Raw genomic sequence first — 26,190 nt, 5'->3', positions numbered from 1 at the left:
AGCTTTCATTTCGCCGGTGTGCAATTTCATTTATTTTTGGCTAATTGAACGGCCTGCTGACATTATCATTGGCCACTTTCGCCGCTGCGAAACTGTGAACAGAGAAGCTACCGAACAGCCAACGGGCTGTCAACTTCATTAGATTTGATTGCAACAAGAAATATCATGGAACAACATTAAACGCCTCTGAATAAATTCAAATTAATTGATAAACACACAGAAACCGGAATAAAAAGAGAGAAATAAAATTATCGGCCATAGAGGCAGTCAGCGTTTAGCTGGCCAATTTGCAGGCCAAAAACTGCAACCGTTTGGAAAAAAAAAAGTCAAAAAAAAAGAAGCAAGTTGGTGGCTGCGCATGCGTCGCTGGATTGCGCAAGTCCACTCGGTGGTGCAGTGCTGCGGAGTGGTGCAGGGAGGTGCAGGGTGGTGCAGAGTGGTGCAGGGCGGTGCAGAGCGGTGCAAGTGACTGCAACCAGTTGGCAGAGTTTTGCGTGGCGTGTGTTTAACTTTTGAGCAGATTTTGTCGCATTTTTTTGCTACTCGCTGTGCAGGCAGGCAGGTATTTGTTTTCACAACTCCCCTTTCGGCATCCTGGCTCCATCAATGGCTCTATTTGATGTAAGCCGACTGGCGGCTGGCCGGCACATTTGAACCATTTGAACTTTTAGCTTTTGTCTGATTTCGGTTTCTGTTGCTGTTGCTGTTGCTGTTTCGGCATTGCTTGCCCCATTCACCCACCATGGGGCATGTTTTATTTGATATTTCTTTCCTCCAATTTTTTTTTTTTTTTTGTTTTCTACTTACCAAATGCTACGACATTTCGTCATGCTAATCAGCATGGAGTCACTCGTTGGCTAATTGGCTTAGACGGGCTAACTGGCTGCCTTGGATCTGGCTTACGATTTTTTTGAGTGAGTGTGCGTGGCTATCAGATTACTTGACATATTGCAAAATTAGATTTATATATGTATACATATGGTCAGATGGGCCGAGGAATGGGGAAACTTACGCTAGAGTGATGCGGGCCGTTGCAGCTGACAAAGAAAATAATGCGGTTATCCAATGGAACTTGATTTATCCGAGAGCAAGTTTTACTTTCTGGAAATCATTTGAATTAAATACCTGGAAGCTCATTGTACTTTCTGCATGTTACTCAACCATTTTGTTGTTTATCATAATCACTTAAGATGGCCAAAATTTAATGAAGGAACTAAATGGTTTCAAAAGGTGCTTTAATGAGCAAAATACCCATTAGAATAAATCCCCCCTGGGCTAAAGCTATAAATTGAATTAGGGCCGCTTAGGGCCAATTTTACTAATGATGCAGAAATATCTTAAGACTCGAGGAGTGAGTGGAATTTCTTAGGGCTTTCGACATAGAAATATATCTGGTTTAGTAGGAAACCCATAGATCATCGCATGCGTTTGTAAAGTACTTAATTTTATGGGTTGTCAATAATCTAGTTCTATTTGTTAGTTTCGAGCGACAGCCTATAATATGTATGGCTATCTGATCTTAAAACAGTATATTCATTTGATTGAGTGGAGGATTACCTACGCAAAATGTTTCCTACAAAGATTGTAACTGTTCTTGATGGAGATCCCGCCCCATTCAGCTGATTGAATTTCGATGTACAAGTAGTTTACTCAATCAAGTCCAATGCCAAAGTCAAGTCGCTTATTATTATAGAGATTTTTTCCCTACCCCCAACATTTGCATTTACTAATTTATTTATTTACTTGTCTGCCTATCGGTACTGTATCTTTTTATTATGCAAATGCAGGTGGTGTGTGTCTGTGTATCTGGAAATTATGCAAATGTCAGTGGGCCGATTTGCGCCTTTGTGACGTGCAAGCCAATTTAATTTGTGACATTTGCTTAGACAATTTTCCCCATAAGAATTTCGAACTTACTTGTCTGTGGACTGTAACTGGAAGTGTTCCTCATCCCTCCATCTATATTCCCCTTAAGATTTACCGCTGTGTGTGGGCCTAGTTACCCCAAGGAACTTGCGACTACATGAAACAATTAAACTCAACATGCATTTATGTCAAGTTATTCGCGCTGCGCCGGCAATTAGAGAGCAAAGCAACTCGAAGTGGGCAAAACTGCAACGCATGATCACTGATCGCTGGGCAGTAAATTAAGCAGCACTTCCACTTCCATATGGTTACGGCTACAGTCCGACAGCTGCGGTTGTAAATTTGATTTTTATGGCCTGAAACATGTTGCAGCCAATTGGCAGCCAACGGCCAGTTGGCCAGTCCAAAAAGAGTCAGGAAAATTGCGACCAAAAAAAGAAAAAAAATCTGTTTTCCCGATATCTGTCACCAGTCATCGAAATGGAAACCTTGCCGACTTTTGAGGTGTTAATTTGGCCACATGCCGAAAGCTTTGGCCATAAATTCAAGTCGTGTTCACGTCGCGTGCAATTAGCGCAAAATCTTTGGTTTTCCGATTCTTGATCTATGGATGTAGATGAAGAATTTTAAGAATGGATTTTTGAGGCTATTGATTTGTATTTAAGATATGTTAGGTGTTTCATTGAAATATTATTCCTATATATTACATAAATCATTTTCAACGCGTTGTGGTGGACAAACTTTGTTTTGTCAGCTGAATGTTAATTACTGGTCGAACAGCCAAAGTCACAACAAAATCTAAAGAAATAACAAAAATCCAATTTCAAAATACCCAGTCTGAGTCAAAGCATCTGGCTGAATCCCAGTCGAAGTTTATTTGTGTCCAGCAAGTAAATCGTGACAATCATGACAAAAATCGAACGGATGTTTGAAACCAGCCAATGCAAAATGTCTTTTCGCTTTGTTTTGTGTATTTTTTTTGGCTGGCAATTTATCACAAAACAGCGAACAAAATCTACAGAAAATAAAAGATTTCAAACCTATAATTTTGAGACAGGCAAAATAACAATAAGCACAAGCAGCAATACTTAATAATAAATTGTCATTTGACGTGTTGGAAATGTATTGGCAATTAAAAACGCAATTGAAGCAAATGGAATTGAGTTGAAAGGGCGGGACAGATCGGCGCTCCTTGGTGCAGTGAATCGCTCTGGGAGTCGTATATTTATGAGTAGTAGCAATTTTCGGGAGTTCATGAACCAAACTCTGGGTGTGTAGAGCTTGGTCATGATACTCGAAACAAATCAAATCAAAGGCACGGCAAGTCGAGTCAACGAAACACTAAGGCTTAGGTTTTGCAACGAGTGCAATGATATTGGAGTTGTTTTAAATAAAACATTATTAATATAAACAAAACCGCAGAACTCTAACAAATTCTTGGCAATCTGTTTACATTTCTCTTTTTACATTTGCTTACATTTCTCTCTTTAAATTTGCTTATATATATCTTTTTAATTTGCTTATATATCTGTTTTTTATTTGCTTATTTGACACCCAATTTCCATAGAAGAACACAAACTCTTCTTCAGCTAAACTTGTGCTCTCATATTATTTCCAGTTCCAGTGGTGTCCCTCAAAAATGCTGATTAAAGGTCTTTGTTCTGTCGATGTTGTGGCCGATTCCCGTTGTCCCAGGTCCGCCCATTCTCAATTTATTTTGTCTTATTTTTTTGGGCCGGCTTTTGCTTGCCCCATGCCTCATTTTCATTTTTTTTGGAGTTGCATGTTGCGGTCTCGAGTTGAGTGCAGTTTGCTTAGGGCGCACTTAAGTACCGTTATTTTAATAAACGCCATTTGCGCATGCGCAGCTTCAGTTAGCCCGGTTTTTTTCAGTTTTTTGGGGCACCTTTTTTTGTGTGGCCAAAAATACTTTCTTCACATAAAAGAAATTGAATTACTGCTGATGGCAAAAAGCTCATTTCGCTTGCATAAGCATTTTTGCATTTTCTTTGCAAAAAACTATGAGGAGTGGAGGGAGAGGTGGAGTGGGTGGAGGAAGGAAGTGGCTCATAAAGTATGCCATTTGTTTTTCGTAATATTTACTTTGGCCATTGCATAGAGGCATTGTTTGTTTATTTTCGTTGCGTTCTGTTTGTCGCTTTTTGCATAAACATTTATGCAAATGTCAAATGCCTAATTGACAGACAAGAGCCAAGTGCTCGCCTCGCCTTTTCCCTAAGAAAAGTGTATGAGCCTGTATTTGGGTGTTGCGACTATCGGATACCTAGGGTTGCTATGATTTTGAGTATTATTACGCGCTTAAACTGGTTTTCTTAAACAAACGATAAACACATGCTATAGAACCTAAGATGCTTAATTGTTTCTAAGATGTTGAGTCACAGAATTATTTGATTTTCGTGTAGACAAGACTATTTCAAATGGCGCATACCCTTGAGTTCCACCGAGTACCGAGTATAAAATCCATGACAGTGACCAGGCATTGTCTATGCTGGCGGCAAATTACAATTTACGATCGACGATCAGCAAATCGAGCTGTGCTGTGTGCGACAGCCCCACATTTTGTCAGCTCCACATTCGGTTTGGCGGTACCCTCTGATTTGGAACGACCTTGAGCCTTTGTGCCGCCCAATAGAGCCGGAGAAGCACCCCACCCTCCCTCCGCTCCACTCCTCTGCACTTCCCTTGTTGGATACTCAATTATCTAGATATACGCGTTATAAAGAGATCTAATGAATTTACTTTATGCGTGTTTCATTTGATGGTGATTGTCCGATAAACATTTTATTTCGCTTTTTATGGCCCTAGCTGGCTGCTGCCTTCTGTCTTGTTTGTCTTGAGTGAAAGTAATTTGTCGATTATATGTTTTTTTTTGTATTGTGTTTGTGTTTTTGGTGCCCGTGTCTATATCTGCTGACTGCTAACTGCTGACACGCCTAGATAGTTGGCACATCATGTGCTAAGAGCTAAAATCGGAGAGCTGGTCTGCAGATTCTCTGACTCATTCAAAGAAAGTTTAAACAACGCCTTTCGGGCTGTTAATTCTTTGGCTTTCCCAAACACCGAAAACTGATAATCATGATGGGTGATGGCTGATGGACGTAAATATAGTTGTAGTCATCAGCGTTTTATGGCTTATAATGCCGTATGCGCCTACAGCCACTTATTTAGTCGATCATTTTGCAGCAGGTGAGGAGAAATTTAAGTTTTTGGGCGTGGCTGCAGATGGGCTGGTCCCGAATTATAAAAGCTGAATTTAATGAGATTGTTTAATCATGGCATAATTTAAGACCGTCGTTTGAATGGGTGAATAAAAATCGATCGTATTGAGATTTTCCATCGTTATGCGGCAAATTGGCCCATCTGCTGGAGAGGCACTCCATCTTTGATCTGATCTCCTCGAGGATTGCGCTTGAGTTCATGGCAATGGACAAATTGATTTGCCATATATAGTCTGTATCATTGAGCCCGATCCACGGAATCGAGCAATCGATATCATTATTTATATCGCTTCAAGATCACAGCAGTCTGCAATTGCAGAACATTTACATGATCACCTGTGGAAGATGCACGCCCATTGAGTTGGAATTGTAAGTCGGCATTGACAGGCGGACTAAAGGCAATCATCCACTTAATAACCAATTATCATTGATCAACTGCACGCCCAGTCCCCAGAGATCGGTTCGAGCTGGAATACCAAAAGAACGACTGACCACTGGGCAATATCAATTACGAATTACATCTGATTATCCGCCTCTGCCTCGGAATTGGCCATTTCGATTGCCAATGCCATTGCCATTGCCATTGCCAATGCCATGGACTCCACATTCAAGATTCAAGATCCATCCCAGATCTAGGGTATGCGATTCCAGATCCAACTCCCGCCTGGGGGATGTGTGTGTCTGATTAGCGCATAAACAAGTTAATGCCATTGATGATGACGATGCTGAGCCACCTGAACAGACGCCAAGTGCATTGCAATGGGGGCCGACCGACTGGATCTGGATGCGTACGTGGTGCGATGTTATTGTTTTCTTTGGCTATCCAGTATCAAGATATATTGGGCAGGGAGGCGGGCTCCTTCAGATAAGACCCAACTTCTGGCCTGTTTGGGAGTCTCGGTGCGTCTTCGACTTCATCGTTGTCGTCGTCGTCGTCGTCGTCTTCTTGGTCGGTTGACAACAGAAACTGGCGGCGGCCTGGCAAGCTTTTGATCTTGGCGAAGTTTTAGCCGACGAAGCCGCTGGCAAGAGCCTGTACCATGTTGAACTTACCCAGTTTTCGTCGTCTTCCTAGAATATGTATATGTAGCTCCTCCTCTGTTTGCCCAGCACTTTACTATTTTTTTTTTTTGGGGCGGACAGGGGGTGGCGATATGCTAATGTTGTTTGGGTTTGGGCAGCCAAAAGTCAAACACTGTTTGTTGACGTTACCTTGAATTCGTAGGGAAACAAGCGACGACACACAAAAGCCCCAGAGCTATGCGAAGATCTATGGCAAACAAAGATGTTTGAGATATGTCATGTGTTCGGGGCGGACAGATCTTGACATCATCGTTAGGGTTCAATTGCTCTGGCTTCGCTTGGGATCGTCGTCTTAGTTGCTTGCATAAATTGCAGTTCATGTGAATGTTGTGGGAGTTACTGGAATATTACACTGAATAGTACTCAGTTTCTCATTCAATTGGATGTAAATATTTGATTTAAAGCTACTATAGTTACCAACTTATTGTGTAAATTCAGGGAACGAACTTAAATCCTAGAAGTGTTTGCTTAGTGTATTTTGGGAGTCGCCCTCCCGAAATGTCTGGAAATGATTTAATTCGTCGGCATAACCGTGGACAATTGTCTGTGGGAGTGCTGTGACTTGTGTGCTCCTATGCAAATGAGGGGACAATTATGCTGATCAGCGCTAATTGAGGGAGCCATAATGACCCACAGAGTGACTAACCCAGTTCCGTTTGCATCTTTCTCATCCCCAGGCTGCCCGCTGACGACGAGTTCCCACTGCCTGCGCTGCAACAAGGCGGGCTGCATCAAATGTCCAATGTACCTGGTGACGGACACGAGGCAGTGCGTGGATCAGTGCCCCGCCGGCTACTTGGATCAGTGGTCCGCCCACACGGAGTTCATGGGTCGGGTGTGTGTGCCCACCGGCTATTCGGGACCACTGATGGCCGCACTCGCTGGACTTCTTGGTGGCTTTCTCGTTTGCCTGTCCCTGCTGGCCGTCGCGGTGATGTTGGTGAAGAGGAGAAGGCGGCGAAAGTCCATCAAACAAAAGCTCATCAACGAGAACACCATGGATCGGGCGGACTTTATGAGGCAGCTAAACGAGATGCGTCCGAACGCTGAGTACTTTCTGGCCATGCTCAACGATACCCGACGGCAGATCAGGAAGCTCTATTTGTCGGGCGAAGTGGCGGCTGCCAACTCGTACAGGCCCATCGTCCGGGATCTGGCCAAGCTGCTGATACTGCTGAATAGGCCCATCGAACTGATTCCCGCCCCGCCGCCAGATTGGTCCAGGCTGTATGCCTGGTCGGAGCAGGCCCTGGAGCGCTACAAGCCCCAGGTGGGCCAGCTCATCGACTTCTTCCAGGCCTCACACGGCCACAATGCCGGTCACCACGAGGTGCTCTACGCTGCGCCCAACAAGAAGAAGCAACTGCAGCAGCCCAGCATCTTCCGGCAACAGGTGACGCCCACGGCGACGCCACAGGGAGTGGGCGAACTGATGGCCGGCGATCGGAGCAGCAGTGCCTCGGCGCAGCAGAAGCTGCACCTCTTTGGCTCGCTGATCAGCCTGCACGAGTTCGAGGAGCCACGCGCCTCGGATCCTTTCGGCAGCAGCTTCAACACGCTGAAGAGCGGCAATCTCATCTCTGATCTCAACGCCAGCTCGCTGTGGCTGGAGGACGAGTTCTACAAGCTGGGCTTTCGACCGCAGGACGAGATCACCACGGAGCTGTAATAACCGCATCACAAAACCCATACTCAAAGCTTAATGGCAATATAAGTATTACCCCGACTGGCGGCGCTAGCCGTTCGAGTTTAGCGCCAGTTCAGCTGGGGGAAAGAGGCATTTGCGTGCACATTCCGCCAGGCCATCATCATCATTGTACTCCATCAACAAGCTAACTGGGAGGCGATTTAGCCAAAGCTGCTAAATGCCCACGCTTAGAGCTTAGTTAGATCAGTTAAGCAAGCAAACTAGTCACGTAAAATCACAAACAAAACCATCAACACACAACGATGCCGTGGAGAAGAAGGAGCAAATGCAAATGGAAATCGCGTGGAAATGAATTTAGTTTTATGGATTTTACAAAAATCGCAACAATCATGTAACGAACAATATTCAATATACACACTATAGAAATACTATTCAGATAATAACTAAGATGATTAGCAGTATAAAAGCGATACTTATAGCTATAGCTTATGTAGACAGAGATTATAAACCTTAGCGAATACGAAATGGATAATAAAATCGTGTGCCTTAAGATTGTAAAATATGTAACAATTTGTATTATTAACCAGGCGCCGTCATCCGACCAAGTCAGCCAACGCTAAGGCTCCTCGTACTTCCAGAGTATGTCGGGTTCTTCCTTGAGCTTCAGCTCGCCATGTCACGTGTCTTCTTTAATTGTTTCCGTTGGAGCTACGCGCTCGGGCACCACCTTTCGCTCGTTGACCAGCCGGGACAGCTCTTTCGCATCATAACCGATCAATAGCTTCAAATCGCAGTCAAATTTGTATGCAAATCGCTTGCCGGACACCTTGGAGATCATATCCCCATCGTAATAGTAGCGCAGAGCCCTTGATAGCTTTTCATAGTTCATGGCGGGTTTGTTTTTCTTCTCGCCCCAAAGGCGGGCCACTCGATCGGGGTCAGTAAGCTTGAACTCTCCCTCGGTGCCCACCCATTCAATGATGTCCGCGTGCTCGCAGTCGGTGAGTATTTCGAGTAGGAACTGCCACAGCTGCACTTGTCCGTTATTGCCGGAACCGATGGTCGTGTAATTTGTGGGGCTCATTGATGTCGGAGTATTTTCCACGGCTGTAAACGAAGTAAATATTGTGAGTTTAAGCTTTGTTGTAATTCTCTCTCTTCTACTTACAATCGGAACTCTTGACTGCTTGGTAGGATTTTCGCATAATGCGCTGTTCGAGGGAAAGTGTGCCCCCTGAAGTTGTCGATATGGCAGTTGCCGACATGATTCTCGGTTGCTTGGGCTTCCTCTGCTCCTCCGCCTGTTTGTGCACCACGGATACGAAATTGCACTCCTTTAGCAGCTGGAGGTGGGTCCAGAAGATGTTGCCTGGATCACGGGGCAACTTTTGATTGAACTCCTCGTGCGTCATTGCGCAGAGCTCCTGACCGTTCATCTGCCAGTCGCTCATGTTGATGCCACCCAGTTCAAACTGTTTGACGGCCCACTCCAGCCAGTGGGTCACGTGCGCCTGTGTCCATTCGATGGCCGCCTCGGGTATCTTCAGGCGTATCTGTTCGCGCTTAAACTTGCTGTCCAGCACCCAATTAAGGACAGGCTTAACATCCTTGGTGTCAGCCGATTCCTCTTCAGAGTCTTCTTTGTGCTTGCGTTTGATTGGGGTTTTGATGGGGCTCTCGCTGGAGGAACTCTTCTGGCTGGCCGTTTCCGGGGGCGAGAGCTGACCGGCCACCTCCTCGGCCATGGCAGCCAGAGCTGCCTCCGTGGGCTTGAGGACATCGGCGATGTTGATGCGTTTGCGAATAGTTTGTATCTGCACGTTGATCTGCACCAGGCCTTCTCCCTTGACGCACTGATCCACGAGATTCTTGTGGGATTCCAGCTGCACGAGAGTGGGGGTTTAGTTAAACATTCTATTATCCTGCCGATAGACTCACCTCTTGTGCGTCCTGCAGCCAAAATGTGTAGTAATTCAGACACACCCCTATCTTTTGCTCAACAAGTGATCTATGGGTACAAAAAAATGAGGGTTATTCGCATGGCAGACGGTGGTAATTTGCATCTGACTCACTTGAGATTGCTGAGCGGTTCCCGGATGTCCATGTGTACGATGATTATGTCGTCCGGCTCCGCCTCCGTCTCCACATCGATGCTATCCTCGAACATTTCGCTGGCAATCACTTCCTCTGCAAATTGTTTACAATTAATATTTTGGTGCAACAACAGGTGCGTCCCAATTGGGAATTGACATTATCCAACTTACCCAAGGCACCGCCCACACTGAGGCGGCGTATTAGCTCGTCCGACAAGTCATTGCTGCTGTCCATCGTGGCTTAAATGCGTAAATAACTGCCGATATTTACTTAATTTTGTTAACAAATTTGTCTCGTGGAATTATTGTTGCATCTTCAGTGTGACCGTATGCGCAGGGTGTGAAAATACCAATTAATACTAGGTTGCGTTAGGCCAGGGCTGCATAATCATGGGCCAGTATTGCCACCAATCTTATCTGATTCCAAAATTTTGGCGGCTCTTTTAAAATTTAAAAAGTTTTCCAAATCATAAAAATAAGAATTTTTGTTAGCTAGTTGTTATAAACATAAAGCTATAAAAACAAATATAAGTATATTTGAGCAAACCCAACAAAGTTATTTAGTTAAAAAAAAACATGATTTTGCTACAGTTTATTCAAGTTCTCTTTTCCTGTGTAGAAAATCATTCATCAAAAACTCGTAAAAAACTTATTTTTGCCCTCAAAATTTTGTTCATCGCAGGCTATTAATATTTTAAGCCTAACGATCTATAAAAATTAGCAATATGTTTGGTGACAAACTGTGTGCTCTCCCCCTCGAGTGATTTCCTAGAAAAGCCATCGAAATTAATTGAGGAATTCAATTCGCAACAATAAGACACCCACTTGTGGTTGAGTGGTTCGCTCTTCATGCGATATCTTTTCGCCACTTTCTTTCGGTTCCAGACTCAATTGGCCGACACAATTGGCCATGTTTGTGTGTGTGTGTCGGCCTGACTAGGAAGTACTTGGATGTTCCCACTGGCAAGTGAAGTGGCAAAGTGCTGCTCATTTGCAGCTAATGCTGATTAAATGCCCCGTAACACGATCAGTGGGTCAAAACGTTTGGGACAAAGAATGCCAATTGTATTATGGAGCAGAGGACAGCCTCAAGTGCACAGCGCACTTGTTAACACAAGCGATTTTCCATGTTCCATGTACCAAGTACCGAGATATGGACAATGACGGCTCCCGGCCTGAATAGTCCGGAGTTGGGAGCATTACCTCATGGTGTTGACTCAGTTGGCGCTGATGAACGATATTTGCTTGCGAATATCTCGCTCATGACAATGTTTGAATTTGATTCGACTTTTGACTCGGTCAAAAGTGATTCAATGTCTTCCACGGAAAGTTCTGGCACATCATCATCATCCCCATTTTTGCAACCTTGCAACTCCATTTTCCCCATCCGTTTCGTGTCCGAAAAGCGAAGAAAACTAACAAACTAAAGTGCGGACTTGTTTTGTTTGAGGACAAACGCTGCTTTGCTGCTTTGTTTATTTGCCCGCCAAGCTGTTGACTAATATTAGCCAGCTGGTCAAATTCAGGCGCTTCAGGTCAGTTTTGGTTTTATTTTGTGTACTTTCCACAGCCATTGACGTTGAGTCATTGTCAAAGTCATCTCATTTGGATATTATTATTAGACGTGAGTAGCGGTGAACTTTCTATCTTTCTTTCGACATAAACCCTTATTACTCATTATATGCTAATGAGGGCTTATCTCATTACATGTTAAGTATACGCCGCATTGACCTTCGCGTAGATAGAAATCTAGGCAGACCGAAAATTGTCTAGGTCATGACACCCAGCGCTGCAGTGGGGATACCAAACCGAACGAACAGATGCCCAAAAACCGGCAATGACAACGTGGAAAACTCACATAAAACCGATACCGTACATAAAACTATGCGCAGTCATTGTGGCGCCCTCGACTGCCAGAAAATTCCCATATATTCGGCTGCCAAGGACCGTCGAAATAAAAACAACAAAACCCAAAAACAGAAAAAAAAAAAGAAAACAACCCCTTGGGATTTTCGCCTCTGGATTATTTGTCGGCCGAGCGTTCAACTCCACGGAATTGCGTCACTGGATGGCTGGAATTAAATCAATAGGGACAACTCCCACGCGGAGCGCCAAAGTGGAGCACCAGACCACCAGAGCTCGGGACTTGGAGAATTTGCATTTCCGTGGCCCACACTGAATGGCCAGTATTTGGGTCGTCCAAGGATTGCTAACGCTATCGCTAATACTTGAGCTGCAAGGACATTTCAAAGGCGGTCGGCATTTCCGTTTCAGCTTTTGCGCTCTTCATTTCATAATTTCTGGTTTTTAATTAATTGGTTTTTTTTTTCGAATGAGTTATGGTCGCTTTTCGGTCTACACCTAGAAACCTTCGCTTGAATTAGGGCCAGGATATGAGCTCGTTTGTGACCCGCTTTCTATTGGTTTTCCGAAACAAGTCTGAATTATTTATTGCTCAGTTGAGGGCAGTGCAGTCACGTTATTGATGAACCGTTTAAGTGGTTTTGTCAAGACAGCAGCACATCGATATGGTCTTCTGAAAAATGTATGTTAGTTTTATGTTACTTTGCTATCACCTTTCGGCTATTTCCGATATTATAAATCTAACGCTCGTGGACTGAGTCACTTCTGCATTTTGGATTCATTAATATTCTGCGATTGTGTCACCACTGGCCAAAATATGGTAGCTAACACTTGTTCAGATGATTTGCGTACAATTGCGGAGAAGCCAACTGAGTCATGGTTGCTTATACGTTAAAATTGATTACAATACATTTTCTTAAGATTTTCGCTTTTTAAATCAGCTAATCTATGAGCTTCTACTTAAAAGAAATGAAAAGTATTGAAGTGGGAATTTCATTGAGAACTATGCACGCAAAATTACTAAGTGCTCAAACTATAAAGGGAACTTAGAAATATAAGTAAAAGTAAATCAGATTAATTGACAGCTTAGTTTTAAATAGTAAACATTTACTGAGGCCCTAAGCTGTGTACTTCACTTTGCGATTTCCGCAAATTGAAAAACTTGTTTATAGTATTTGTTCTAAGTGTTTTTCAACTGCTCGCACCGGCAAACGGCTGTCTTCGAACTCGAACATGTTCGCTGGCAGCCGGCTGGGTGTTTAATTTGAATGGGTTTCAATATTGAACGACAGTCTTCTGGCGCAATTGAAACGCGACGGTTTTGTTTCTTCGGCGCGCGGGTTCTACCAAAAAATATATGAGAAATAATAAAAGTGCCGAGCGCTCGCGAGTTTTGTTTTTGGCCAAAAACGCGATTGCTATAACGCTTATTTGATTAAGTACGCAAGTTTCTTAACTTTTTCGTTATCTTTGAGTGTGCGTGCGTGTGCGTTTTTTTGTTGCCTTTTTCACTACCACAAAGTGGGCGGAATTTGTTGTGTGGGCGTTTTGTTTGCCATTTAGAACACAATTTCAGCGTTGGCTGAAAAACTAGTTAGCCAGACGTGGAATAAAACACACGTTGTAGCATTAAAAATTCAACTTCTTTTGTAGCAACAAAACCGCCGAACAAAAGACCGGCGAGCTAAATTTAAAATTTGTAACGAATATAAATAAAACGACAATTTCAGCTGCATGACATTGCCCCTGGCGGCCAAACAAAACAATAGGCGGTTTCCATCGATTTGCATTCGTTTTCCCCTCGCTCTAATCAAAATCAAAAGCAAAATCGAAATTGAAATTGAAACCAAAATCAAAAGCACACACACGCACTCACAAATGCACGCTATCAACAATCAAAATGTAACAGTCGCTGCAAAGTTGCACATAAGCCATAAGCCAAACCAAAAATAAATAATACTACAATATTTCTTGTTTCAATTTTTGAAAAAACAGCTTGATCAAAAAAATCCGAAAAATGCCCAACAAGCTGTAAGGAAAGCCTACAAATTGTGTTGTGTCAGCCAAGTGGAAAATTCAAACGAGGTGAGTTTGGCAATCGTTTGAATTGATTTCTGATTTTTTTTGGACACCATGTGAGAATGGGAAGGGAGGGGGAATCCGAAGTGACCCGGGCAACTATTGATTTTGGTGGTTAGGTGTCCTTCGGCCGAATGCAATGCCGGTTCCGAGTGCTCCACAGCAGCTGGAATTCCCAAGGACGCTGCCTGCTGCAGTGCTTGAACTTTTCACCTCCTGTGAAAATTCACCGCCCACCCCCTTGAAACAGCTGGGATAATTCTCGTGCTCGCTCATTTTCTCTCTCTCTGTGTGTCTTCGCCGGCAGCATTTTCCGCTTTTCCATGTTGCAACAACAGCACGAGAGTGTTTTCCATTTCCATGCGCCGAATGCAACGCCGAACAAGTGGCAGGCAGCAGGCTCTCTTAGCCGGCGCTTAAAAGCGGCACGTGGGTGGCTCTTTGGCTCTGTGGCTCTGGGTGGTGCCCCAAGTGCCCCAAGTGGCCACCACCATTGCACCACTTGTTAGGCCGTTCGGAGTGGTTTCATTGCTATACAGCACATCCTTTTCAAACTTTGAATTCCCTAAGGACAATCAAAGTTTCCATCATTTTTTTAAGAGCGCACATTAAAAATATGTTTATATCTATTTTTTATAGATGTTTCGTTTGAGTAATAACACATTTTCATAATGTCGTGTTGACATGTTCTATGCTGTTGTACCATAGACCTAAAATTTATGCCTAACATGAGCTATTTTTCAGTAAAATCTTTCTTGTAGAGATGTCCAAGTCTACCACATAATTTCTCACTGTGCATGTAAAAAGGCAGTTTATGTTGAAGCCTTTGAGTAAATGGGTCGCCTACATGGGCGACTAAAGCTCCTGCAAGTATGATTTTAAAAACTATATTTACACCAAGCCCACTCAATAAATTTGCCTTTGTTAATTTGCCACTGCCTCTCAGCACTGCACATTTTGCATTAATTAAGTTTCAATGGTGCCCAATCGGGCGGCAATCAAGTACAGTGAACACTCGCCGAACAAGATTGTGGCAGCTGTATGGGTTTTACACCACTTTTAATTTAACACTAGAGCGATTTTGTCGGCCTTTCAATCAGATTACAGCCAGCATAGGCATATGTGAGAGGCTTTAATTAGATAAAAGTCCAGCGATAAGCGACTTGCCATGTGGAAGAGTGTGCCAAAAATGTACACTCTGAAATGATGCCACATAAAAGGGGCTAGTTGTATCCGTTCCATTGTAATTTTTCTGATGCGACAAGGGGTTCCCTTATCTGTTTATTTGATTTTCATTTGGGCATGAGCTCATCGGCGGCTGCAGATTGGGTTTCGCACTCAGGTAGTGCGGCGCAAGAAGATCAAGTTCCCTCTTTTTGGAATAGTTTTACCCTCCAGGAATCTACCCTCCAAAAATTTCGGGTATTGATTTCACATTACTTTACCTTTTTGGCGCGTGTTTTCAATTGCCCTCGATTGTCTCTTTTATTAAGGGAAAATAAATATTTCTTTGATTTTGTAACCCCTTTTTAATGGTTATTGTGTGATTTAATTTCTAACCGCTATGGCTTCCTTCGCTGCATTTCAAAGGCGGCTATTTGCATAATTGCATTTGCCGCACATACATACGATATACATATAGGGCGTCCCAGCTTTTTCCACTCCAATTTCAAGCCATATTCTCACCCATGTATTTATGCCACCCATGGAGTTTCAGTTGATTGCTGCATTTTGTGGTTTCCCGTCGATTTTCATTTGGGTTTTCTTTTCTCCCCGTTGAATTGGATTCGGCTTACCTTTTTGTGGTTTCGCACCTTGTCGGAATTGAAGGGAAGTGAAAGGGCAGGATGAGAAAGTCTGCTCTATATCCTATATACCTTTCTTTGATTTTCTTACAAGAAAAACAAGAATATATTCCCATATCTCAACTGAAATCTCATGCAATATTTTATTAAACAAACAATAAATTTAATTACATTTGTGTTACTTTCCTCTTATCAATAGTATTTTCCCTCTATTCCGTTCATTTCCACCTCAAACATATGGAGGATTTTCGATTGCGTTTCCAGTTCACCATCGCTCTGCCCTTTTAATGCAATATGTAATGGTTTCTTGCGTCGGCTGATACGCTTTTTATTGCACAATTCACGCGTAATGTTTATATATTTTTTTTTTTTTCGACTAGGTTGGGACTCCTTGGTAAATTGTTGCTCGTTTCATGAGTCATTTGATAAGAACAAATGATAATTGTGGCGCTGCTGCAAACGAAAATAACAACAATTAGACGGGGCAGCACCAGTTTCCATAAAAATGCTCATTAAAATGGAAAAGCGAGAGAGCCGAAAAGCAAACAGAAACGCAAACAGAACTATTTCAAGTGCAAAGTGAGGCGAGAAATTCTTTCGCCCACCTATTTCATTTTTGTGGGCGGTGGGCGAAGGTGGTGGGCGTGGCTAGATTTCCTAACTAGCTCGACATTTTTACACTCACTCTCACTATCGCGCTCTCCCCGCGCCTTTATTCACAAATTATTCACACACGAGACTCTATATGCAATATCAAACACGCAAAAAAAACAACAAAAGCAACAAAAGCAGCTGTCGTAGAAAAGGCATAAAAATTTAAAATTTTTGTTGCCACCTTCAAGGTCACCGAATATCGTTAAAATGCCATGTCGTTGGCTTGAAGAACGAGAAAACAGAAACCGAAAGCATTTGTTTGCCATTAAGCTATACGTGTGCAGATCAGCTCTATATATTCATATATATATATATATACTATATGAGTATGAATATATGCACATGAATACTGAGTGTGTGAGCGTAAAACTTCATTCATTCATGGGCCTCACATGATTGATAAGGCGGCAGCCTGATAAACTTGCTGCCCAATTGTCTTTGACTTGGGCCGAGCGTTATGAATATTAATAGTCCGGTGACGTCAGCAAGTGCATTTGACAGATGACAAAACAAAAGATCAAATGCAAATGGCGAGGGCAGCCGAGTGAATGAAGATGAATGGGGGTTTGAATGCGAAGGGCCACAAAGTTACACAAATATATGTGCACTACACAAAATATTCCAAAATTTGACTACTATGATATATCCTACTATTATGATATATCCTACTTTTAAGATATATCCTACTTTTATGATATATCCTACTTCTATGATATATCCCACTTTTATGATATATCCTACTTTTATGATACATTTTATTTTTTCACAGCAACAGAAAACAGAGTTATTTTGATGTATTTCTAGGCTAATTATGTTTTAATAATGCGCGTAACTTTTTCTTGGGCAAAACAACACTTTGTTTAAATAAAATAACAATGAAGGTGAGGAAGGCAAAGTTACGAAAATATTCACATAATCATGAATGAGGCGGCACTTTTCTCATTACCACCAAGCGAGCCACTGACAACTTGGGCTGCCACAAACATTTGACATTTTCATTTGACAGACGAAAATAGCAACAACCACCTGCAGCACCCAGGGCGTAACTAATTTGACACAAAAAAAAAAGAACAACAGAAATTGAGGGGGAAATGGAAAATGGGAAATGGGGTAAGGGGTAAGGGAAGTTTCCCGAAAAGTGCACCCAGTTGCCATCAGATCGGCCATCAGCATATACATACTATAGCTGTACTATAGTTACATCCATCAAGTGGACGTGGGGTCATAAGTTCAACAACCAACATGCAATGGCGTTAAATTTTTATGCGTGTTATGGAATTATGACACAGTGCTTTTGGGTGGGAGGTTGCGTTGCAATTGTGGGTGTGTTTCTCCTTTTGCCATCGCCTGGTCACGCAATGCAGATGGAAAGCCGCAGTTTTCCGCCTCAAGATAGCTGGCCAGAATTCACTGTATTTAGTGTAAGCGGAGAAAAGGGGGAAAAACTTACACCTCTGCAGACATGACATCAACTTTGCAGGGGGGCGCATTATCTTTACGGAGACATCGCAATTTATTAGATTGTGTGCTCTTAAGTTTATCACGAAAATTAAATATTTTTGTAACCTCCTGTAATTGTTTAAGCGGAGATTGCATGGGGAACGTACTTTGCAAAAATTAACCCATGTAGGCTAATTAAGTGATTTATACATATATATATATATATACATATATACTTATTATAAACACTATAGGCAGCAACTTGCGCTAAATTTATCACGGGCATGGCATATTTTTGTTGGTCTCATGTAAATGTTTTGAGTGGAAAGATAGTGCAAAGATAGCATTGAGCAAAAATGATCTCATGTTTAGCTTAACAGCTATAAAGAAAATTAATTCTATATGTCAGTGAGTCACTTTTAGTGCCGAATTTAAATAATCTTTACATGTGATCTTAGATGTAATCCAAGAAATTAGTTGATAAACATGAGTAATCATTGAGATGGTCGCTCTGTAATTAGCCCACTCTTTTTCGTGTTCATTCAATTCGATACCAACATCAACATCAACATCGAGTGCAACTCATGCCAGTTTGTGGACTTGGAGACCGAAAGCCCAAATAACCTTGAAACAACGGCAGCGGGCTTACGTCACTGGGCTCCACAAATAGAGCCGAAAAAAAAGGCGTTTAATGTCTAATGTCCGGCTTAACCCATTGCCACCCCCTAGTGGCCATTCCACCTCCCCTTAACCATCGCACAAGTGACAACGATGAATGTCACCGAGACTTTTGACGGCAGCCACTCCGCCACTCAATGAACACGGAATTGGAGCGCACGCTTCATTCGCCCCAAAACGTTGAACCGATAAAAGCTCCACACACGTTCACATAGCATAGTGTAGTTGAATAGATACGAGTATGGCAACAAATACGAATGATTTACGGCTCCTTCGATAGTGCGAATGGCAGGTTGCCCGCCCAGTGGCCACTCATCAGATCACCTATAAAAATAGACAACTCAAAATAAACGTAGATGCGGAAAAGTCGAGGGAAACTATAGCAGCAATTCGGTAATGGCCGAATCAAACAATAATTCTGAACAAATAAACGAGCATTTTTGTAGATCCGCGTTCTATGGCCAACATATGCGGGAAACACAACACCTCAGCGAGAAATTCAGAAAAGTGCTTAAGATGTTTATTGGCTAATTTCAATGACCAAAATGGTCTGTTCAATTAAAATAGCATTCCGCATAGTTTCGGCTTACAAACTAAGAAATCATATTAATTATCATTAGTCGAATTATTGTGTACCCTGGAATTACCTTTTGCTCAAAAAGTTATTAACTAAATTTGAAGTAAAATTTAAAGTGTTTGTTTTTATTAAAGAGCTAAGACTATTCATACAAATTATATTATAAAAATAAATTTATATTTAGATTTAACAATTTCTTATGTTTTTAATTATATTCAAAATCTTGAATTGCTATTGACAAGTCCCATCATCGATTTGCCATAATCACTTTGTCTGCAAATTAGCTTATTTTCAGCACGTCTTCGTTTAATTTGCTTGGAAGCACGGTATGATTCACTTATGGCATATGGTTAGTCTTCCGAATAATTAATATTTGCGCTCTTAGATGAAAGTTGTTGCGCCTGGGGGGCTTTGAACTCTAGGTGAGAAACTTACGCATTTTTATGGACGCTCGTAAACCAATACTCGTATAAAGTATACGCCACGTGCGCCGCAATGGCTTATTAGCAATTGGCGCCAAACTTTGTCACCCAGTAGCTCTTTGTAGTTATTTTTTGCTATTTTTTGTACACCCAAAAAATATGATTGATCTGGCTGGTGATGTATTTTTTTCTGACGCCCCACTGTGGGATGCTGGCGCTGACCCAGTTTCGTTATTTACTTTCAATAATATCTATGAATATATTCGCCTGACAAAAGCGAGGCGAAAATAAATTCTGGACCATTGTTGTTGTGTTTTCTGAGCTGTGAGTAAATTGCTTATTTATATTATTCGGCCAAAAGCAGCAGCGAAAAGTGACAACAATGACGTCGTCGTCGAGCGGAGAGCAAAGCAAAATAAAAGCCAAGCAAAATAAAAGCAAAAAGTGCTATTAATTCGCCATATCCCCGTTGGCTTTTGCTGTATTGTTTGACTTAATTGGTTTTTTAGTCTACCCGAAGTTGAACCTAATGATCTGTCATCAGCGCTTACGTATACGTAATATTGCACTGGGCTAGTGTGGCATTGCCTCCGCAAAATTGTGGGCGTTTGTAACGCTGTGTAATAATAATGCTGACAGAATGGTTATTTCGTATGCCATAAAGACCGATAGATTATTAAGTGCTCATGCCTGACATGAGTAATAATTTGCATTGCTAATTCGCAATTTGTTAACCTGCCATGGAAACAATTGACAGAAGCCACCAAAATTTATATGCTGAAGAACCGAACAATGTATGCATACGAATGTTTATATGTTTATGGTTATTAAAGATGAGTTCTGGGAAACGATTAAGTAATTAGAAGCAGAGCTAGTGTGAAGTCACTAATTGCTGCCGAAATTTGTGCAGATTTGGCTGTCGCACTTGTGACCTCGGGTCAATGCTACACTTGTAAGCCCAACTTCAACTTCAACTTCAACTCCAGACCCAAAACCCTTGTCATTGTCACACGAGTCAGATAAGTGGAAGGGAAACTAAGAAAGGGGACTAACCGATGAATAACCCATGAATCACCCAAGACAAGGCCATGACAATTACATAATTACCAAGTTGTGTGCTGGCAATTAACTCGACACTCCATTCTTGATTGATGGCACCCGTAGCGACGAGTGTAGAATGAGTGTCCTTTGCGTTCAATATTTACACTCGTTAAGCAATAAAGTTATTGAACATCAATTGAACCACTTTTCCCATTTTCCAATTTTCCCATTGCAAGGGCTTGTCGAAGGCTGCACACACAGATTTAACCCAATAAATGTCGATTTAAAGTGCGTAATGTAAGCGCTAATTGTTCTAACAAACCACAAAAAAGCCCTTGCACTGGCGAAGTGCGGGTCAAACCGGGTTCAATGATTATTAATCAAATGCCAGTTTAATTATGCGACTTGTTAGAGACGAGCACACAGACAGACAGAGTACGAGTATTCGTATTCATGTAATCACTCAGAATCCCCGCTTTTCCCTCTGCGGTCTGTGGCTTCAATTAAAATTCGTTCCGCCGATAAAATTGATCGCCAAGCGAGTCGGTTCCAAAAATTGAAAGTTTACGAGCTCGCCTTTTTCTTTTTCTTTATTTATTTTTTTTTTTTGGCACTAGAATGAGTGTTGTTGTGTTCTTGGCGCCCAATCGAATGAATGTCAAGTATGAATCCATTGAAGACCATTTCACTTGATGGCCCTTCGTCGTGACAATTGTCTGCCTGTCCCTCCATCATTTTTTTATTTTATTACTTAATATCTTTTGTTTCTGTTTTTGGTAAAGTATTTTGATTGTTCTTCCTCCATTCGTTGTACGAGTATCTTTCGCTTCGCACAGCGTTCCTCTGCAGTTCGCGGCTAACTTTTATCGGGTGCGGTTCTTCGACTTTGCCTCTTCAGTTTTTGTCGGTTTGCAATTTGTTTCCGATTTCGTCTGGATAAGCCAAACATGTATGAGTCCATCGATATTCAATACTCAGATACTCGCTTTTGGGTCTCCGCTTTTGGGCTTCGCTTCGCTTCTCTGACATTGAACTTGCCGCTTAATCATTGTCAAAATATACGATCACGGTTCGCGTTTGCCAACAATAAAAAATAAAAAAACAACCGATTGCATTCAGGCTTTCGATAAACAAATTTGGTTTTCCTAGGGTTTTATTTACTTTTCGCTGCTCGTATTTGCATTATAAATTAGTTTTCAATTTACGGCACAAACATTGACAAAGTGACATCATGAACTGAACAGCATGTGCAGCTAAAGTTGGAATTTTGTACGGAAAGTTTTCAACTTATTTTCAATAAGATAAAATGTGAATATTATAAGGATTAATCAAAGGATTTTTTATTGGAATATTGTTTTAATACCAGTGCAGTAATCATCATTCGTTTCTTTTTTTTCCTGTTTACTTGTCAACACTTTATGTGCTGAAAGATTTTTTAAGCAAACAACGAGCAGATGAAAACAAAAGTAAATCCACAAATCCGTGGGCGCCAACCATGCAGATGCGTGAAAAATGCGAAGGGGAAGGGTAATTGAGCGAAAAGCGAAACGGAAATGAAGGAGCTAAATATTCCAAGACGGAATGATTTTGTTGGCTATTTTTAGAGGATAAAGCATGCGAATCATATGTATTTTCCATTGCAATATAGAGCGAATGTCAAGGCAGTGATCATTGATCAGTGATGGGGTCAAGTCAAAGGTCTTAATTCCACGCCCCAGTGATTGCAATTATGCGATGTGATTTACTGCCTTTGACCCCTCAGCAAATGCGAGGTTAACTTTTATCTTTGGTCAATTTGGCGGAGAACATTTACTTATTTTCGTGTTTTATTCTTACCCCCAACTCCATTTTCAGGCCAAAGAAGACAACGTCGCTGAAGGAGAACTGTTAGCAGGAGGCCAAGCCCAAAAAAGCGAGGACAATAGTGGAGGAGCGTGGATCCATGCAAATTCTGGTGAAATCTCTTCGCTGGAGTCGCAGCTGAAGTTTGCAGCTCGAAGATCCAACTGGCAGATAGATTTACGCTCGGGGAGCACATTTCCGCACTTGGTGGGACAGTGGGACGAGATTGTTTGTATACGAGTATATCCAGCCGCATCCATCCAGCCGAGATGCACACGATGATGCCCGGCCACTTGCACGCCATAGATCTTTGAGGCCAGGCCTGCGATATTTGGAGTGCACTGCTGCTGCTGCTAGTGCCGCAATCGGTGGATAAATTGTAATAAATAGCCAGACAACCGAATACTTGGCACAAAAATAAATAAGAATCGAAGAACCTGGAACGCGGAACGAACAGCGCTCCGCACGCATTGCAACAGAGAGATTGTTGGATTTGGATCCATTCGAGGTGTGTGGAGTGCATTGGCCAGTCCGTTGGGGTCGTAATCCCCATACCACCACATCACCCATCAACATTGCCACTTTCTGGACTTCTTCTGACTCCACATAGACGTAGGTCGCGGCCAAAAAGTGTTCCAGGGCAGAGGCAATCGCAACCGGAGCGAGGTGTACACTTTTGGCACCATGGAGGGCGGTTACGTCAACGAAGGTGAGTTAAATCCATTAAATCCATTAAATCCTTCGATTCAAGTGGGTGCCATGCGATACTCAAGAATGCCTTTCCTTGATGCAATTCTCATTTTGAGTTTGAAATGCTGTTGATTGCTTGAAGATTTATTGAATTTCATTTGGCCAGTTTCTTCCCATTTCATTGTGCACTAAATGGATGGGGTGTAAATTAAATACACATTATACCTTTGGTCGATTCTGAGCATTACTGAAATATTAAGAAAGTGGTTCTAAATTAAACTTCATTGATAGTTTTTGGTTATTATCAATTCTTAAACTGGAATTAACATACTTTTTTGGATGAAACAGCTTCTGCCTTACATTTATGCTGTTCATATTTACTCTCGTTTTAAGATCATTTAAAAAGATTTAAGATTATTTGAGTTATGTCATTTACAGGAAACAAATTCGTATGAATATAAAATTACCTTTACTTAGTTGGACTGTTGACATTTATAGATATTTATTCTGCAAGCTTTGAATTCTTGGCTAATTATTATCTATAAAATTGAATATACAACTTTTATTAAGACGAAATTATACCACTGGCATCTGTACATCTGCACGATTTATTCGAAAATCAAGTAATTTTAATTACTGCGAAATGTGTATTTCATCAGCTAATTATTCATAGTCGCCCACCAGTGCAAAAGATATATAGGATATATATATAGGATTCAGACGCCATAGAGACACTTACATCATGACTGTTTTCGACAATAAATACGAGTATTTTCTCATTCATTTTGTGGTTTCTATGCGATAAGCTCACCTACAATACCTAAAAATATTTCTCGCACAATGCAGAATTCATTCAGCAAAACACCGACAGATGTTTCAGCAAAATATTTGACTTTGAATTCAAATTCTAGAGAAACCAAAAAAACAAGAACGATGAGATCTGCACAGTGACACCGAATTCTGCAATTTATCAGCAATGCAAATGCGAATGCAGATGCAAATTATTCAAACAGACACTTCACTCACCATTAGTCAGAGCACTGAGGCAATACATCTAGATTTGCAATATTAGTTCTATTTGTTTTTATTTTTGGCAAACACTTTGGCTAATAGAAATAGAAATAGGCAATTACGTTACCTGACGACTGAGTCACAGCACAGCAACTAACCCAAAAACCACCAAATTCTTTCAAATACCTGCTGCAGAGGATTCTGACGCCATAATGGGTGTGGAAAGTCCAGGTAAATTGAAAGATCTTCCATTTAATCACTTGTTCTACACACGTCTTCATAACCAACGCATAATTATGTGATCGGCGAGGTGGGACAACTGGATTGCCATATGGATGGGCCCTCCCATTCATTTCGATGACGCCCAATTAAAGTCTGAGATATATGGCAATGAGCTTAAGAGCCGGTTTGCCCACCAGTGAATCCCCCTCATCTAAAGGGCTCCCTAGATTCATCGATGATCGGTCGCTGACACTTTGTTATTATATCTTGTGTCGCCACAACTGCCCAAGTGGCATTCTATTTTTGCTTCGTTTTATTTACATAAGCTAAAATAAAGTCCGTTTTGTACTGCCAACAGACATAGCTTACTATCCCAATAACCATTTTTATAATTTTCGGAAAAAATAATTTTGCAAATTTTCGCATTTTTGATAATGAAAAATTGCAAAAAATGTGAAAAAAATAGAACTTTTTTTTTAAAAACACCGTTCGATTGGAAATTTAATTACGAACTCAACAAGGTATGACATTCCATATTTGGAACACTATTTCGAATGCTGTGATCAAAATACTGATAATTATTTACGCAAAAAAACAGAAAATCGATTTTCGCCAAAATTTCAATACTTACGATTGGTATTTTTGGCATAAATTGGCTAAAAATGGTCAGAAAGCGAAAAGAATTACAGTTTTTTACTCCTAATTACCAATACTAACCAACCAAATCACTTTTTGACCGACTCTGTTAAAATAATTTTTGGACAAATTTTCCCATTTTTTGTAAGGAGTAACATCATCAAAAATTGCAAAAAATGTGAAAGAAATAGAATTTTTTTTTGAAAACACCGTTCGATTGGAAATTTAATTACGAGCTCAACGAGGTATGATATTCCATATTCGGACCAATATTTCGAATGTTCTAATCAAAATACTGATCATTATTTAGGCAAAAAACAGAAAATCGATTTTCGCCAAAATTTCAATATTTTCGATAGGTATTTTCGGTATAATTTGGCTGAAAGTGGTCAGAAAGCGAAAAGAATTACAGTTTTTTACTTCTAATTACCAATACTAACCAACCAAATCACTTTTTGACCGACTCTGTTAAAATAATTTTTGGCCAAATTTTCTCATTTTTTGTAAATTTGCGAAAAATGGCCAAAAATGTCAATTTCCTTTTTTGAGCACAGGAGCATAGGGAATTTTGTTACGAATTGGACCACTACTTTTATTGCTTTCGAAAAAATAGTGATTATTTTTTATCATAAAATAAAAAAAAAGTTTTGCCAAAAACGTGATATTTTAAATTGGGGTTTTCGCCATAACTTGGCCAAAAAGGTCACAGAGCTGAAATGAAGACGGTTTTGTACTGCCAATAAACATAGCTATCCCAACCACTATTTTTATAATTTTTGAAAAGAAAGGGGATTAGCGAATGTAAATCGCAGCCCAAATTGGCCATGCCTATCATATTTGATTCTATGTACGTTTTTTCCTATAAGTAATGGCATGCAAGAAAAGGAATTCTCCATATTGTAAAAAGTGAAGCGTAAAGTAGTCGGCAGGCTGACAACTAAATGTTCCACAAAAGGCAAAACTGTCTGTCAGACGGATGTTGGGATGCTATGAAGCTGGGAAGCTGGGCGATTTCAATTAATATTCATTTGGGAGAAGGCAAAAACTGTCATAAATTATAGGTTTTTGCAGTTCCTCGAGCGGCGTCTTCAAGTACGTGGCGTCAAAAGTGCAACGCGGTCACGTCTTTCACGGTTGAAAATTGTTTTCGGAACTCCAATATGATGTCATCTCCGTGGAGCCAGCGCTTTTTTAAGGACTGCATGCGAAATGAAACGGCAATAAATTGGCGGTTTTGTGAATGCCAAAACCGAAGCAAAGCTAAAGCTTAATTCCTGGAATTCTTTGAGCCAGCATAAAAT

At 41.3% G+C, this 26,190-nt stretch overlaps 3 protein-coding genes across 5 annotated transcripts in view; 2 read left to right on the top strand and 1 right to left on the bottom strand.

Annotated features, from left to right (window-relative positions):
* LOC120454702 overlaps positions 1-8,398 on the top strand; it is a 30,479-nt gene extending 22,081 nt beyond the window's left edge. Inside the window, exon 3 of the mRNA XM_039640238.2 lies at positions 6,866-8,398. Within this exon, the coding sequence (XP_039496172.1) occupies positions 6,866-7,857 (992 nt within the window). The 3' untranslated portion in view covers positions 7,858-8,398. The remainder of the gene's footprint in view (positions 1-6,865) is intronic.
* On the bottom strand, positions 8,175-10,270 carry LOC120454701 (DNA-binding protein Ets97D). The gene is made up of 5 exons (XM_039640237.1): positions 10,101-10,270; positions 9,909-10,023; positions 9,775-9,844; positions 9,005-9,719; positions 8,175-8,943 (listed from the first exon to the last, which is right to left on the bottom strand). The coding sequence occupies exons 1-5, from the start codon at positions 10,162-10,164 to the stop codon at positions 8,513-8,515; spliced, it is 1,395 nt and encodes a 464-aa protein (XP_039496171.1). The 5' UTR covers positions 10,165-10,270; the 3' UTR covers positions 8,175-8,512.
* A 2,822-nt stretch (positions 10,271-13,092) lies between these two features.
* LOC120454700 (aminopeptidase N) overlaps positions 13,093-26,190 on the top strand; it is a 31,566-nt gene continuing 18,468 nt past the window's right edge. The window contains exons 1-4 of one of the 3 annotated variants that reach the window (XM_039640233.1): positions 13,093-13,231; positions 13,788-13,877; positions 22,343-23,039; positions 24,227-24,262. In XM_039640233.1, the coding sequence (XP_039496167.1) occupies positions 23,015-23,039; positions 24,227-24,262 (61 nt within the window). In that variant the 5' untranslated portion in view covers positions 13,093-13,231; positions 13,788-13,877; positions 22,343-23,014. The remainder of the gene's footprint in view (positions 13,232-13,787; positions 13,878-22,342; positions 23,040-24,226; positions 24,263-26,190) is intronic. The other 2 variants (XM_039640236.1, XM_039640235.1) reach the window with 2 other exon arrangements.

This window comes from Drosophila santomea, chromosome 3R (genome assembly GCF_016746245.2).
Source record: "Drosophila santomea strain STO CAGO 1482 chromosome 3R, Prin_Dsan_1.1, whole genome shotgun sequence".
Lineage (NCBI taxonomy): Eukaryota > Metazoa > Arthropoda > Insecta > Diptera > Drosophilidae > Drosophila > Drosophila santomea.
This window is presented reverse-complemented; position numbering and strand designations above follow the sequence as displayed.

Coding starts and splice junctions, on each gene's coding strand:
- LOC120454701 (XM_039640237.1), bottom strand. CDS start 10,164: ATGGACAGCAGCAATGACTTGTCGGACGAGCTAATACGCCGCCTCAGT. Junction 9,720..9,774: donor GGCTGCAGGACGCACAAGAG/GTGAGTCTATCG, acceptor ACTCTCGTGCAG/CTGGAATCCCACAAGAATCT. Junction 8,944..9,004: donor AGCAGTCAAGAGTTCCGATT/GTAAGTAGAAGA, acceptor CTTCGTTTACAG/CCGTGGAAAATACTCCGACA.